This window comes from Nakaseomyces bracarensis, assembly GCF_045282275.1.
Source record: "Nakaseomyces bracarensis strain CBM3 chromosome Unknown Scaff12_0, whole genome shotgun sequence".
Lineage (NCBI taxonomy): Eukaryota > Fungi > Ascomycota > Saccharomycetes > Saccharomycetales > Saccharomycetaceae > Nakaseomyces > Nakaseomyces bracarensis.
This window is the reverse complement of record NW_027263958.1, coordinates 782,747-799,341: the sequence shown is the minus strand read 5'-3', so window position 1 is coordinate 799,341 and position 16,595 is coordinate 782,747. Positions and strand designations below refer to the sequence as shown.

Sequence of the window (16,595 nt, the reverse complement as noted above, 5' to 3'; positions counted from 1 at the left end):
GCTAGAAACCTTACCCTAACTTAATCAACCTTCTTTAACGCAGAGAAGTTAATTTAGTGGACACAGATATTATATATTTTTATATATCCATACAACAGAAATATGGTTTGTTGTACCGCAATTGCGCAGGAGCTATTCCGAGCTCGGAAAAATTGCTAATATTCCGTTTGCTTATTAAGCACTAAGAAAACTTTGCAGAGGAATGGAAGAATATTTCTTTTTCTTTCTTTTTTTTTTAAATGGATAATTTAATTAATATTTTACTCTTCTCTGGATGGTAAACCCAAACTTAACCTTATATGGACTATATATATATATACATATATATATTGGCATTGGTTATATTACATAAGGATATAAATCTTCGGATTAATGGAGCATTTCTTAGTCTTTTGCAAAGTAGTTCATTTGATAAATACAACATAGACTAGACCATCGGTACATATTGATAAAATTTTAACCAATCACGGAGTTATTGATTTTTTTTCTTTTTCTTTTATAAAACTAAGAACTATTATCATTTTAAAGAAGTAACAGATATATAACACATTGTTTTATGGTTAGCCTGTTTCATAAAAAATCGAGTTATGACTCGTCGTCCTCTAAAAATGAGCAAGTGGATGAGGATAAAAGTATGTCTGAAAAGGATAGTATAACACGGACGGAATCACACATAGTTCACCAAAAATGGCAAAATCCGGAGTACTTTGACTCCACATGGAAGGAGTACCTGTTTCTAGTTGCTTGTTTCAATAGTCAGCTGCTAAACCAGTCAGGTGCTCTTCAAACACAACCACTAATGAATATAATTGCGGATTCGTTGGGGTCTAAAAATGGTAAGCAGGCATGGTTGATGGCAGCTTTCCCCTTGGTTTCCGGTTCCTTCATCTTGATCAGTGGAAGAATCGGTGATATTTATGGGTTAAAATCCACTCTTCTAGTGGGTTACGTAATTCTTATAATATGGTCCTTGATTTGTGGGTTGTCTAATTATGCCCATAACGATGCTTTCTTTATTGTAAGTAGAGCATTCCAAGGTTTGGGTATCTCCCTAATTCTGCCGAATTTACTGGGTATTGTAGGTAGTATCTATATTGCTGGTACTAGAAGGAAGAATATGGTTATCAGTTTAATTGGATGTATGGCTCCTATAGGAGCAACATTAGGTGGGGTATTTGCTGGTCTAATTGGTACTGAAGATAAAAACCAATGGCCTTGGGCTTTCTACTCATATGCTATTTATGCAGCTCTCAATTCAGCTTTATGCCTGTGGTTAATCCCTAATAATATCCCAACTAATGTTCATAAACATCAGATGGACTGGATTGGATCATTCCTCGGAGTAGCTGGCCTGATTCTTCTAAATTTTGTGTGGAACCAAGCTCCTATCGATGGCTGGGATTCTGCCTATTTAATTGTTTTACTAGTAATTTCTGTTGTTTTGCTAGTTGCCTTTTTCATTTTTGAACTGAAATTTGTAAAGGTTTCACCTCTTCTACCTAAAGAGGTTATCAAAAGTCCAAAAACACTGCTAGTACTTTGTGCTTTGTTCTTTGGATGGGGATCCTTTGGGATTTTCTCATTTTACTATTTTGCATTCCAATTAAATTTAAGAGGCTATACACCTTTATGGGCAGGTGGTACTTATTTTATGTTCTTAATATGGGGTATTGTTGCAGCTCTGGTAGTTGGGTTTACTATCAAGAAGGTGTACCCTTCAATAATTCTATTTGCTTCAATGGTGGCATTCAATGTTGGTTCCATAATTGTCAGTGTTACACCTGTACATCAGACTTACTTCAGAAATCACTTGGGTATGATGATAATTTTAAGTTTCGGCATGGACTTATCTTTCCCTGCATCGTCTATATTACTAAGTGACAAACTTCCTTTGCCATACCAAGGAATGGCAGGTTCATTAGTAAATACTATGGTGAATTACTCTATGTCATTTTGTCTTGGTGTAGCAGGTGTAGTGGAGCAACATGTTAATCACCATGGAATGGATATATTGAAAGGGTATAGGGGAGCATTTTACTTAGGTATTGGATTGGCTTCAATTGCTTGCATCATAAGTGGGGGAGTTATGCTGAATGAAATAATTTTAGGTAGGAAAAGAACTACGCACGATAATATCAAAGATGATAACGAGATGTCATCCTGAATGGTATGGAGTAGAGATATAGACAAGATAGTGCTTCTTTTATGAATTTTGATAGATGTGGATAAATATTCGAATTGTATAATATACCTATTAGTTTTTTTGTTACTATGATAAACAATGCAAACCTATATTAGTTTAAATATATGCCGCTCCTTTTACTTTACTCTAATAATTCTAAGTTACAATGTTTTCATTTTCTTAACTTTTATTTATGTGTAAAATTAAATTAAAAATGGAGAATATTACATATACCTTAATATCTCTTTCTATCTAAATGACTAAATATATATATGGTCTTTAACAATTTAATTATTAAAACAATTTGAAATAAATTAATAGGACTTATTATGCAGCGTTGTTTGTCAGCCTAACAAAAGTGCAATAAAATACTCAGCTAATTTATCATGATGGCGTGAGCAAAAAAATATAATGGGTAGAATGATATATTACAGATTAGTTTAATCGAGAGATTCTCCCTTTTCTAATTTTGCCATAGCAATTAGATCATCGTCACTAGGTTCAAAAATATGCCATATCGTAAAATGAGGTGTACCTCCAACACGATGTCCCATTTTTCTCACCATTTTTCCAAATGCCTCCGTTTCAGCATGGTTTTCAAACGTGAACGCACTGAAGTGGGCACCTTCTCTAAATAATCTAGCTCTTGCTAGAATAGATACACCACCAACACCATGTAGATCCACAACTTCATTTGGATCTCCATCGACATCCCTAATATAAGCTAAATGAACTCTATAGGTTGGATATTCAGCGTAACCTTCCACGATAACGTCGTCCTCGTCCAGAGTTTTAGCTAATTCCAAACCTTCAGGTGATTCCATCCATGAATTTAAATCGTATGGTTGCTCGGTACCTAGAAATTCAGGTAGCGGACGCCACACATTTGGAACAATGACATCGTAATCCTTAGACATCAGGGTTTCAATTACATCACCTGGACATAATTCAACGTCTGCATCTCTCCAATACACCCAGGAGTGGTAAGGCTTCAACGCGTTAGCGGTTAACCAGTTTCTGGCCCTACCCATCAGCTTTCTTCTGATACCTTGTACCTTAACAGCATGTCTATCACTGAAACCTTGCCCTATTACTTGTCCGAAATCCTTTTGGAATATTTGGACCGAACGGAAAGGTTTGGCGAAGTCCTTGTGGAATGGCGGACTGTAGGCCGTCTTGACGCGTTTTAAGTAGTCCGCGTTCATGTATTTTAGATGCAGGGATTCTTTCTTCTTGCCACGATTGAATTTCTCCATGTCACTCAAAATCTCAGGCAGGATACCTTCCTGTAGCAATTGTGTATAAGTTTCAAGAGCTTCCAAAGTTTGATCTCCCGCCGAACAGTCACTGACCAAAAACGCGACATCTATCAACTCGTGTGGGTAAGTCAAGTTCATTAAGTTCTTGAACATCAATGGGAGAACATCCTCTGCATCCCTTAGTGGAATACACATCAGAATATGTTCATTATTCTTATAGCCTTCGGCCGTCCCCCTAAACTCCGATAAGTCGTACATTTCTATGGACGAATCAAGCAACATCTGCACGTCCTTCTCATATTGTACTTTTTGTTCTCCCTTGGGTGTCTCAGATCCATATTCGCTTAATAGGTAGTTCATTATACCTTGGTCAAACTTGGCGAGAATATCTTCATCAATAAGCTCGTAATCGTAACTATTGTAAGCCGCATCCTTGAACTCGAAGGGCTTGTATTCCCTGTGGTATAAGGAACTCGAAAACGTAATTGAGTCATATGACAGCAGGTTGTACAAACAGTATATCAACGTCGCGAAAATACCTACATATAACAACACTAGTGCCAGTTTCTTTGTCTTAGATGCTTTCCTCTTAGCTACAAACTTCTCCTTCTTGAACATATCTTCTGAACCATTCCTAGAAATGGGTAACGAATAAACACCATTCTTCTTATCATGAGACTTAGGCCCCCTCAGTCTCGCCAGATCCTTGAAACTAGGAATAGACATCATTTTTTTTTTATAAATAAGATTTATTTTGATTAATCAGAAAAATTTTATTCTTTTTTATTTGCGGTTGTTGTTTGATTGCTGATTGTTTTAATTTCTTTCCTTTTTTTTTATATATTTGCTTGTTAATATAACTTATTCATTATCTCTTTTTATGTTATATTAAACAATTGGAAGAATTTTATTAGCATCTATTATGTTTATATTAAGTAGTCTCTCTCTCTCTCTCTCTCTACTCCCTCTTTTCTTGATTATTTGGCTATTGGGCAAGCTATCCCAACTAAGGGCCTCTTTCCCTGTTTGTTTGTTTTGTTGGTCCCTGCTAACAATTTTTTCACTAGTTGGAAGCGTTATTTCCTCAGAAACATCCGTACAAATGGTCTCGCCTGATGATTTTTTTTTTCGTGGCCGCAAGAAGAAAAAAAATTTTTTTTTTTGTTATTTTTAACTTCTTTATTAGAATTTGCTTAGAAACATCCGTAGAGAACAGTTAGGAATTTGTTATTAGTGGGGGGGTGGTAGGCTTGTTTATTTTAATTTATGCGTTGATATTATTTCTATTCTGCTTTTTTATCAACTGTTCCATTTTCTATCAGGATATGTTAGTCTGAGTTCAGTGTTTGGATTGAAGAAGAAATAAAAAATTAACCTTAAATCTCTTTTTCATCTTCTGAGACTGCTATTTCAAAGGTAACCGATCTCTTCTTTTCCTCCTTTATATTGTCGTAGTCGTCTTCATCGCTACTGATTAACCCGAATAGACCTAGTTCTTCGTCCTTCACGTCATCAATCTCTGTAGGTTCTATATCTACCTTTTCGTTGACTACTTCCTTTGTAGTGGTGAATGTATCCGAGATATTTTGTGGAGTTAGCACAGAATGTGCTGGGTCTATCAATAGAGGTGCACCTTGTGGCAATGTTGTATTTGTATCTTCTCCTGGGAGGATTCCGAGAGTATTGGCCTTCTCAATGGCTTCCATCTCTTTGGCAGCTCTCAGTTTCTCCTGTTGTGACTTCAATTTTTTCTCCCTAATAAGAGCAAGACGTTCCCTAATTCTCTTCTCTTTATCAGCCATTGCCTGTTTGTGTACCCTTTTCCTTTCTTCTTTGATCTTAGGTATACTGTTCAAGAACCTCTTCATAGTTCGATCCATGCACTTTCGATATTCTCGCTGAATTTCGTTCGGATCAACCCCAGAATCCCGCAGTTTCGCTAGTTTAAGTAGAGGGTTGTAGTTCATATACAACTGGTCGTATTCGTAATCGATAACCCGTCTTCTCGCTAGATCAACTCTGTTTTTGGCATACTGCTCCACGTCAAAATTCTTAATCCTACTGGTAGGATTCTCGAATACTTCTTTCACAGTGCCATTTTTCAAAGATTCCCTCAGCGGTTCTATTAGATATGTTTTCTTGTTCTCCACTCTGTATAGTAGGGCTTTGGTTTCCAATTCCGCAAGCTCTTCCTCTGAAATAACTAATTCGGAGGGCTTCTTCTCATTAACCGACTTATCATTCTCCTCAACAGCTTCATGCTTTAAATCATTAGTTGTATTATCTTCAATTTTACTATCAGTTTCTATTGCTTTCTGTAGCTCTATGTCGGTTTTAATTTCTGTAGTCTCTTCTACCTCGCCTTCATTTTTCTTTATACTTTTCTTCTCCGGTTCGATCTCTTCCTTTACTTCCTCTTTCTTTATGTCCTCCATAACAATATCTTCTTGTTCAGCCTGCGTTTCATCAATAGAATTTAGCTCGTCTTCTTTAGTAATAGATGGATTTTCAATTGAGGATTGGGCTTCTTGTTTCAGCTCTGCAACTGGTTTTTTAACTACTGAACTGAACTTTTCCATCAAATTTATCAGCGCCTTCTCAGATAACCGTCCTTCTTCTACAAGTTTCTGCCTGACTACAGTTTCCTCATGTATAACATTGTTGAAGCTTGGTGTATATTTATAAGTATGGTCCGGTGGAAAACTCGGCAGCCAGCTTGGCCTACTTCTTTCTAGTCTCTTGCTGATATTCTCGGTCTTGAACAATTGTAGAATAGCTTGCTGTTGATACTCAACCAATTCATAATCGTCTTCATCAATGTCATCAAAATCCTCAGTAGTTTCATTTTCTCGTTCTATGGACGGTATTACTCTACCAAACGCAGTATTTGCAGCATCATCCTCCTTAGGTAAAAGCTTCTCCAGCAACTTGATATCATTACTATACTTCTCTCTAATATAATTACTCTCTTCCATAGTCTTGTAAAGCGAGGACGGGCTCAAATGGTATCCGCGTAACCATACGTCAAGATCTGCCATCGCTATGCTCTGACGTCTCTGTAAAAGTGATATCCGATGCAGCCCATCAATTAATGCATCCAATTGCTCTTCCGCAAATATGCAAAGCTGCTTCATCGCCATACCAGTAATCGTAGTACGCTCGCTATCAACAGCCCTCATTTGAACTGCAATAGACTTCTTGAACAAGTCCAATACCTGGTGGTTCATACGATTATTACTCCCAACTTCCTGGATCTCAACAGAACCGTCCATCTGTATATCGTCATTCTGTTCAGTCATTTCGTTATTTAATTGTTATCTTTAGTACTTCTCTTTATTGTTTAATCTCTTCTTTCGATATTGGAAGTGTCTATGTTTTTCTTTCTTTTTGACCTAGTGAGTAAATGGAACGCCTTCTCTTTTATATAACCTTCACGCAAGAACCCTGTCACTCTTTTATCTCAATTAAAGATAGTCCTAACTCTTAAGCACCTGCCTTTTATCAATATTATCACTTGCTAATATAAGATAGCTAATTTAAATTCTAGTATTTTTTTTTGCTTCCCTGGAACTTCATTGATCACGTGAATTTTCAACCCAGATTTCTTTTTTTTTTTTTTTTTTTTTTCCGATGAGCTCATCAAATTTTTTTTTTTTTTTTATTTATTTATTTATTTATTTACTCAATTATATAATATTTCCCTATGTTGATATATATTAAGATATATCCCATAAGAAGTACCGTAAATAAAATATTATAAATAAAGCATGGCTAAGACGTTAGCTCAAGGCAGGAAGCCCGGGAGTGGAAGGAAACCCGGTAAAGGGAAGACTCTAAGGGAAGGTAGGAAGCCCGGTAGTGGGAGGAGGAGGAGAGACAATGTAGAGACTCCAACATCCAATACAAATACGATCATAAACACAAATATGAACATAACAAGTATGCCTATGATGTCAGGGACGAGGGTAGGAGCAGGGTCTCCTACAAATCCGTTATCAGAGATACAACGATTTAATAGTAGTCATTCGTTGAACGGGGCATCTACAAGGGTTATGGATGCGGTAGAGGCTTTACGTGACTTAACTAAATCTCCTAGTCTTGGAAATGAGTTCCAAAATGATATACCAATTATGAAGCAGAAGCAATCCTTCATTGAAGTGATGCCCCAAGGGACCTACTTTTCCCAGAGGAAATTGTTATCCACGCCCAACTCGGGAGACTTTTCTGAACAAAATATTCCAGAACAGAGAAATAATATGCACCTTGACATGCATGTGCGGCTTCCCGACAAAAGACTCTTATCTTTAGATGGTCCACAGAGTAATATATATACACAGGGGAAACCAAGTCCGGTACCGAGCCCCCAATTCCAAAGGACACAGCAAGAAGACCATAGCAACCATTCAACTACGCCCAGTATAAATTCTCTAGTAAATTATTAAGAAGAGGCTAAATTTTCAGCTCAACGATCTATCGATTATAAAAAAAATTTTAAAATATTCATGCCTTAATGATAAGCAAGCAACTAAACCATACCTAATACAAAACAAAAATAAATTCAAAACATAATTCTCTGTTTTTAAACAGAACGAAAACATACAAATAAACATATAAATATAGTTATCCAAAACTCCTCCACAAAATAATAGTGGAATTAAGCTTTAAATTGATAATGAAAACAAAAAAATCGAGGCTCCTCTAATATTATTTAGGTTCTCTTCAATTTTCTTTTTTTGTATAATGTATTATTCTATATATTTCTCTATTCAACTATTGAATCTCAAAAAGTTGCTACTAATTAAAACAATTACATATATATCAATATAAAAATACTAGTTATTAATTAGACTTGAAGTCTTGTAGATTATTTCTACTGCACTTTCTGAAGAAGCTTTTTCAAAAAGGCATTTTTTTGAACACTGAAAAAAAAAAAAATTAAAATAAAATTTGAAGAGATGATGAATTATGCAAAGGAAACTTCAGTAAAGGTATCAGTCAGGATATCAACTGTATATTTAAAATCTGCTAAGTTAGAAGTCTAGAGTTAGTTAGATAATAGAAAAAAAGTAGTAGGTAATGGATTCGTTTGAAGCTAGATTACAGTTCATCCAAGTGATAAAGAATTTACAAAAGAGTCTAAATGTTTCTAAGAATGATTCCGATATAAGTGCTACACATCAGAATTCTGTAGCATCAAGTGCTACTAACTCACTTAGTGCTAGTAACAGCTATACGAACATTCAAGAGTTGGATGATAATACTATTGAATCACAGGTATCGAAGTCAATGTCCGACCCTATTCAATTCTACATGAAGCATTATGCCCATCATTTTGAGGATTTCCATCAATGTCTTTTCGATACAGGTCTAAAGATGAATCCTCTACACAGGTTGAATATTGTTATATTCTATTATCAAATCCTAATGACATTAGTGGCAGAGATAAAGCAGAAGAAACTGGAGAGTGGAAGTCTCCAAGTAAAGGTTGTCTATGACCATCTAATACCGGCTATGCCAAATTTATTCGAGTTGTGTCTACCGAAAGAGGACTGGAAAGCTTTAGCCAATTTAAAGTCGTGCACTGATATATACTATAACCTACTGCGATTACTAAAAACTTTACCCGATTTTCAGTTACCTAGTTCTGAAGAACTAACACTAAAGGAATACTCTATTGACTCTCCAGAAGTGAGACAACAAATTAACAGTGCTGTTGAATGGGTAACTATACCGTCGGATGATGAAAAGTCCAAGTCTACCATTGAGTTAACTAAAACGTTACTCAACGATAGAATAATAAAAAAATACGTGGCATTCAGGAACTTTGTCGACAATAGTGTGTGTAACTTGAAAAATTCATCGAATAACTCAGGAAATACTAGCAATATATTGCATAGAATGGAAAATGATAGGGAAAGACATAAGCGACAGAAGGAGACTCTGTGGGTAGTAGAAAGAAGCTCTCAATCAATGCTCGATGAGAACGAATTCAAGATAGCATGGAATACTTGTCCAACTTCTCTCTCCAAAACCGACATTAAGGATACTCATGAACTTTATAACATAGCAAAAAGTAGCTATATCGTATAACTTTATATAACTAATGTATTATAATAATACGCTATGATTCCTTTCTGTTATTTTTGCTTTCATCTCTTTAATATCGATTTACAGCCTAACCTCGGTTGACACATTTCTTAACTAAGTAACTTCAAAGAATGTACCGTAGCACAATGCATTAAAGATTGACACATCTGTTGTTTTTTTTGGTATTTCTGTTTTGACTTTCGCGCATTCTTTTCTATTGTTCTCAATTATGCTACGTTGATTTCTAAGGTAGTTGAAACATGCATCCTTTGTTTAGTTTCCTCTACAGGGTTTTGTCACGGGGAAACCAAAAAAAAAGCATAGAAGCTGATCTTATGGGCATCGGCCCGGTACAGGCATTCCATTGGCGGAACGGAACTAGAAAATTTTCTTACCTCGAGGGCCTAAAGAGATCATAATAAGCTTCTCGAGATTTTTTAACTTATCTGGATGGGCAGTAGTTTCAGCATTTATTTATATAATAATCTAAAATAAACTGTTTGCTGACAATAGAATAATATACAATTTATTTCAAAAATTATAATACTTAAATATTCTACTAATTTAACCAAGAACTTGCTTATTTATTGCAGGATTAAAACCCATATTTTCTAGATCATTCTTTTGTAAACGCTATTGAAGGCTATAGAGATGAAAGAGATTCTATCACCACAGAAGGATCCTCGGAAGAGACGACCACCACTGTTCACAATGTCAACTGAAAGTAGTCTGAGTAACTCCAGTAGGAGTACACGTTCCGACTCAGCTGATCGTATACCACCTGTTGGTCCAAGTAGACTAGCTAATCCAAGGCATATTGCTAGGGTCGACGACTCTGATGAAGAAGGACAATCACTTAGCCAGGACCATAGAAGGGCATCCACTACTAATATCGTTAACATGAGGAAACATAATTTAAAAGCAATCAATGTTTTTCCTACTACAAATCCCTATGACCTCGATGGTATAACATCCGTTGAGTCGAGTTCATCAATAAGCTCCTATAATAAAAACAAAGACCCTAATATGATCATAGATGTTTTGCCTTCTTTTGAATTCTACAATACATTGCATAAGCATATACCACAAGGAAATGTGGATCCGGATAGACACGACTTCCCACCTACCTACCAGGAAGTACAGACACAAAGGTTACCAAACATCTCTGGCATAGCTCCGCAAACTTCAGAATTAAACATTGAAAATTCTAGCAGGTTTAGAGGCAGTCGACCAAGTCTTAGTTCAGCACGTGGAAGCTCAACAAATGTACTTTCGCCCTCGTCATCTCAGATATTTGGTGGTATTAATTTACAACCTTACTCTACGAGACACTACGCCATTAATGGAAACCAGAGCATACCATTGTCTCCATCGATTAGTGGCACCACAACTGCAGATAATGCTAATATTGAAGATGATATTAATGATGCCGATAATATTGCTATAGATAAATTATACACACTACCTAAATTCTCGACACCATTGGAAATTGATATCCGTGTAACTAAACATGCTCCAAAACCCCATGAGAAGCCCGAAGAAGAATCAGTACTAAAAGAATATACGTCTGGAGATATTATACATGGTTATTGTGTCGTAGAAAACAGATCGAATCAACCCTTAAAATTTGAGATGTTTTATGTTACCTTAGAGGCTTATATATCTATTGTCGACAAACAAAAAGGAAAACGGACTATCAAAAGGTTTTTAAGGATGGTTGATATGAGCGCTAGTTGGTCATATTCAAATATGGAAGTTAGTTCCGGGGTTGTCTTAGTGCCAGGTGATGTGGATTACGATAATTCCATAATCGGTTTGAGTAACAGCAGAGTAATCTTACCAAAGACAAAATATAAAAAGTTCTTCATGTTTAAAATTCCTGATCAACTATTGGATGTTACCTGTCGACAAGAACTCTATCCACATTGTTTTCTACCTCCAAGTTTAGGTATCGATAAATGGAAAAATAATGGTAAATACTCTACCATTAAGGTTAATAATGTCCTTGGATGCGGGCATTTAGGAACTAAAGGCTCACCAATTCTTACTAATGATATGTCTGACGAAAGTTTATCTATTAATTATACTATTGACGCCAAAATTGTTGGTAAAGAGATAAAAACATCGAAGCTAAATATAATGAAAGAGAAAGAATATAATTTGAGGATAGTTCCATTTAGCTTCAATGGGCCGAACCCTGTGACTTCCCGTTCTAGAAGTAAGATACAATTAAAAGACTTAAAAAGGTTAATAACTGAGAGGATAGATGCCTTGGAGAGGATATTCAAACGGTTAGAAAAAAAAGAAATTATCCAAAATTCTGATATATACGGTACAGATATTAGTGGAACGATTGATTCTAATGTCGATATTGATGCTCATGAACTAATGGAAAGAAAAATGAATCAGCTTCATATGCATAATAGGATTGATGAATTTAACAGCTGGTCTGGTTTGAAAAGGATGTCACAACCTGAAAACCTAGTGGAGTCTGAGTTACGGTATCAGATGAAATCTAGAAAATTAAATTCTAGTACTAATCTAGCTAATAGTATATTTTCTGGCTTGATTGGATCAACATCATCGAACTCGTTAAGGTCACCAAGTTCCAATTCCGAAGTAAAGAAAACATTAGAAAACTCTTCTTCGCATTTGAAAAAACACTTGAAACATTCTGAAAGAACTGGTATTATTACTCTAAGTGCAGAAATTCCAACCAAGGCCGTTAAGTATTGGTCACCCTCTCTTTTCAGAAAAACCAATAAATTCGAAAATAAGAATAAGCATGATCAACAAAACTGGGTGAGACTAATAGACCTTTTATCTGAGGAGGAAAAAACTCCTTTGGAAAACATTGAGATAAAACTAAATTGTTTTGAATCAAACAATGGTCCTGTACATGAGCCACCAGGGATTCAACATATAACTACAGAATTAATTTGTATAACTGCGTGCTCTGATTATTCGATTCCGATTCAAATGAATGCAGAAATTCTTTATAATGAAGAAAAGATGGCCGTTATTAAAGAGGAATTTGGTAGCTTCCACCAAAAAATAAATGAATATAGAGAAAAATTCGAAGCTAATATTGATGAATTGAATGTGCTATATCACGGAACCACTGCACTTTCGAATACCAGCAGGGAATTAAAATTCTCTGATTTCATTCCGGTGAACCTTCAAAATGATGTTGAAAGCTTACTGAATCTGGAAGTGGAGGTTACACATCTTCACGAAGTGTTTCGTAAGCAGTCATTTTTCCTCAAACATTCAAATAATGATGCCGGTTACTTTGGTTTTTCATTGTCGAGCTCTGATTTGTCTACTGCCTCTAGTTCTTCAACAACCATGAACACAGATCATATTAAGGGTACAGAAGAACATACAAACGATGATTATCATCATGGGAAATGGAACAACACAGGAAATTTTACCTTTGAACGTAGTGTTAACGTACATTTGTCACTGGACCCACATATGAAAGAAACATTAGCTCCAAATTTTGAAACATGCTTATGTGCGAGATTTTATCTAGTAAGAGTAAATATTAAGTTTGATCACCACATCGGTACTGCAACTATTGATATACCAGTGTCCGTAAAAAGAATCACCACTTGAATTTTGGTGAAAGAACGGATAGCCAATGGTTAGGCACTTAAATTTAACCAATAAAAAAAAATTAATCTAATGAAACTAATTTCAATAACTTGATAGACAATGTGAAAGAATTAACAATTAATGACTAAAATATATTCAATTTTTTTTTATAATTTTTTTTTTTTTTTTTATTTCTTTTAATTAATTTTGTTATCTATATTTAATATTCTTACTTTGAAAATAATTGATAAACATCAAAGTAGTATTTTATTATATTTTTGAGCTAATATCTAATTAAATCATTAATAGGTTAACTTCGATAAATGTTATTAATATGTACAGAAATAATATTTGTGGTAAAAAACATCAAAAAAAAGGACAAAAGTGATCTGGTAGAACTGTTAAGAGACGAATATAAATGCTCTTTATATCAGTAGTGGCTTATCCTATACCTCCCTTCTATACCTTAACACCCCAATGGATGGCACAAACACCAAATGATAAACTTTCGTATCCAACAGACTTGAACCCAGCTTTCTCAATCATTGACTTGAAGGACTCCTGGTCTGGGAATCTTTCAATGGACTCGACTAAATATTCGTAGGAGTTGTAGTCGTTTGCTACTATGGAACCCATGACAGGCAATAATTTGGCCCATTGTTGATAAGCAAGGTCCATAACAGGATTTTCAATCTTAGAGAACTCTAGACAGTAGAAAATACCACCTGGTTTTAGAACTCTGTAAGCTGTGTTCAAACCAGCTTGAATATCCGTGAAGTTCCTAATACCGAAGGAGACCGTATATACATCCTTGGAGTCAGAGACAATCTTGTCCAGAATTTCACCGTTTTGAACAATGAAGTTCACTCTAGGGTTATTAAAGTACTTTTTATTTTCCATCGCACGTTTCTCACCTTCTTTCAACATATCAGGATTAATATCAACGATATCCATCGTGGATTCGACATCGCCAAACTTCTCCTCTGCGTAGTCCAGCAATCCGAACGCAATATCACCAGAACCACCAGCCACATCAATGAAATTCAATGGCTCCACAGAATTGGGCCTCTTCCCAGCATCCAATTTGTGAATAAAATGGTCTTTCCACAGTCTATGTATCCCCAATGACATAACATCGTTCATCAAATCGTACTTTGACGCAACAGAACTGAAAACATCACCGACTAGCTTCTCCTTCTGCTCCATAGGCACAGTCTTGGAACCGAAATGGGTCGTCTTGTTGGCATTGAGCGCAACAGTACGAGACATAAACCTCACCCCAGGTGTACGAAGTAACTTCAACATTTTCTTTAATTCTATTTACTTTATTATATTGAAGGTAAGAACAATTACCAGAGATATAATTAAGTATTTCAATTGAGAGTTAGGGGATGCCCCCCATCTGCCAAGTAATACCAACAAGCATTTTACTAGTAAATTTTTTTTTCACCCCCAGCAGAAACCGAAGTTCGTACCGCATCGCCCATACGAGGGCATTGTTCAAATTAATAATCACAATCAACATGTAACAATACAGTAACACAGTCCAAATGGTAGTACAGTAGTCCTGTGATATGACTACTTATAACATTAGCCGTTAGAACAAGCAAGAAATATAAGTGATCATTTCTGATGATTTCGTGTTTAGACACTATTGTATATAACTTGAAGTGAGGACACAATTGTATGTAACTTGACTTGTAGACACTACGCATGTAACTTAAAGTGAAGGCAATTATGTGTATATACACATAATTGGTATCGATTAAATAAGTTCTACAGTAACACCCAGTTCGTACTGTTAAACAATAATGACTAAAAAGAAAATGCAGGGGGGAGACGTCGACACAGGCAGATATCCCAAGAGATCGATGAGAGATACAGTATAAAGCATCGTAAAAGTTGAATTATGCTATATATTTATATATTTATATATATAGGTTATATGAATATAATATTATACGGTGTATCATGTGATTCATATAAGGTACTAAAAATTTTTTTTTGAAAGTAACAGTCTCCTGCAGGCGTGTCTGTGCTCACGTATAAGGATATAAGTGCTAAGTGCTATGGATGAGCCCAATATAAAACGCAATGTATGGATATATTCAGCTATTGTAGCAAGAGAGTGTAAAGGATTGGCTTTTGCTCTTACCACGGAATATCTTATAATACCTAACAGCAAGAATAATACTTACAGAGGGCCAAATGAGCAGTAATGAAGCCTTTTTCTATGGGTTGCTTAGGGTGTCGATGTTGCAGTTGCTGAGGGCTACTGGTTTCGATAGGGCTCTTCCAGCTACGGTGGACTCATTTACTGATCTGTATGTGAAATACCTAGAGTTACTAACGGGGGAAGTACGAAGTGTTATGGAGGCCAGAGGAGGTGGTGGAGTCGCGGTACAGGACCTGACTCTTGCGTTGCAGAACTTGAAAGCTATCAACCCCGTTGATGTTCTGGATGTGTATGGTGAGCGGGACCTGGAGGCCTCCCAGGTGTCAGGCATCGAATCTTTCAAAAGATGGTGTGTGGATGAGCAGAATAGAATTACAAGACAGGTAGCTATACCTTCAGTGGATCTTCTGACGGCCGAAGGTGACGGGTTCAAGACAACGAAGCCTCTGAGTGCCATACCCGAGTATATAAACCAATTACAACAACAAAGAGAACCCACTCCTCCATCGAAGCAACAACAATCACAATCACAACCACAGCTTCCACTCGTTCAGGCACAGCCAAAGCAGCCAATGTTACCTCCACTGCAGCAACAACAGGATGAGCATGAACATGAACTGATAGAAGAATTGATTAACAATGGTGAAACTGATGATTGGATTAGAATGGTACTAGCACGCCAGCGGATTGAACTAGGAAAGAAGCACTCGAATATGTCTGGGACACTGGAAAACCTGCCGAATATACCTAGTTTGAAGTTCTCGTCCTTACGAGAGTTGGCGTCTTCGAGAGAAGATGGTAAAAATGAATTACTCCCGACTACCTTAAATGAAACACTGAGTAAAGAGGACCATTTGTTGAGATTGCTCCCGATTAAAAGGCCTGAAGATCGTTTAGATAACATTATACTCTCATTTGAAGAACCGGCAGAGGATTCAGAAAATGAAGAAGATATGACTAATGAAGACTTCCATTCAGATTCTGCCTCTCCCAGTAATGTGGATCATGTCATGGTTGATGAAGAACCTACTATTCCTCTACAACAATATGAAAACATACAAGATGGTATAGACATACCAATGGACTATCAACTAGATAACCCAGATGCTATTTTTGATGAACAAGAGGACATGGATAATACGTTTCAGAGAAGAGCATCACTTGATTTCGGTAATGAGTTTTAGTATATTGAATTAACGGCTTACAATTTAGCCCACATATCAATGTGGAAAATTTGTCGATCTAACGTTTTCTTTACTTCTTTTATTTGCATATAAATTTTTGTCTTGTTATA

At 36.1% G+C, this 16,595-nt stretch overlaps 8 protein-coding genes across 8 annotated transcripts; 5 read left to right on the top strand and 3 right to left on the bottom strand.

The window, feature by feature from the left end:
* Nucleotides 1-556: 556 nt before the first annotated feature.
* On the top strand, nt 557-2,164 carry ATR1 (borate transporter; the record flags this gene model as incomplete). Its single annotated transcript, XM_071053914.1, has 1 exon — nt 557-2,164. One exon carries the CDS (start codon nt 557-559, stop codon nt 2,162-2,164), a length of 1,608 nt encoding a protein of 535 aa, XP_070910326.1.
* A 458-nt stretch (nt 2,165-2,622) lies between these two features.
* Nucleotides 2,623-4,170, bottom strand: VAN1 (Van1p; the record flags this gene model as incomplete). The annotated part of the gene is made up of 1 exon (XM_071053913.1): nt 2,623-4,170. The coding sequence occupies one exon, from the start codon at nt 4,168-4,170 to the stop codon at nt 2,623-2,625; it is 1,548 nt and encodes a 515-aa protein (XP_070910325.1).
* Nucleotides 4,171-4,817: 647 nt separating this feature from the next.
* TAF8 (Taf8p) lies at nt 4,818-6,740 on the bottom strand (the record flags this gene model as incomplete). Its single annotated transcript, XM_071053912.1, has 1 exon — nt 4,818-6,740. One exon carries the CDS (start codon nt 6,738-6,740, stop codon nt 4,818-4,820), a length of 1,923 nt encoding a protein of 640 aa, XP_070910324.1.
* A 468-nt stretch (nt 6,741-7,208) lies between these two features.
* DAT1 (Dat1p) lies at nt 7,209-7,883 on the top strand (the record flags this gene model as incomplete). The annotated part of the gene is made up of 1 exon (XM_071053911.1): nt 7,209-7,883. The coding sequence occupies one exon, from the start codon at nt 7,209-7,211 to the stop codon at nt 7,881-7,883; it is 675 nt and encodes a 224-aa protein (XP_070910323.1).
* A 634-nt stretch (nt 7,884-8,517) lies between these two features.
* On the top strand, nt 8,518-9,531 carry CTK3 (Ctk3p; the record flags this gene model as incomplete). Its single annotated transcript, XM_071053910.1, has 1 exon — nt 8,518-9,531. One exon carries the CDS (start codon nt 8,518-8,520, stop codon nt 9,529-9,531), a length of 1,014 nt encoding a protein of 337 aa, XP_070910322.1.
* Nucleotides 9,532-10,179: 648 nt separating this feature from the next.
* Nucleotides 10,180-13,146, top strand: BUL2 (ubiquitin-ubiquitin ligase BUL2; the record flags this gene model as incomplete). Its single annotated transcript, XM_071053909.1, has 1 exon — nt 10,180-13,146. The coding sequence occupies one exon, from the start codon at nt 10,180-10,182 to the stop codon at nt 13,144-13,146; it is 2,967 nt and encodes a 988-aa protein (XP_070910321.1).
* Nucleotides 13,147-13,584: 438 nt separating this feature from the next.
* COQ5 (2-hexaprenyl-6-methoxy-1,4-benzoquinone methyltransferase) lies at nt 13,585-14,430 on the bottom strand (the record flags this gene model as incomplete). Its single annotated transcript, XM_071053908.1, has 1 exon — nt 13,585-14,430. The coding sequence occupies one exon, from the start codon at nt 14,428-14,430 to the stop codon at nt 13,585-13,587; it is 846 nt and encodes a 281-aa protein (XP_070910320.1).
* Nucleotides 14,431-15,333: 903 nt separating this feature from the next.
* On the top strand, nt 15,334-16,485 carry TAF3 (Taf3p; the record flags this gene model as incomplete). Its single annotated transcript, XM_071053907.1, has 1 exon — nt 15,334-16,485. The coding sequence occupies one exon, from the start codon at nt 15,334-15,336 to the stop codon at nt 16,483-16,485; it is 1,152 nt and encodes a 383-aa protein (XP_070910319.1).
* Between the last annotated feature and the right edge of the window lie 110 nt (nt 16,486-16,595).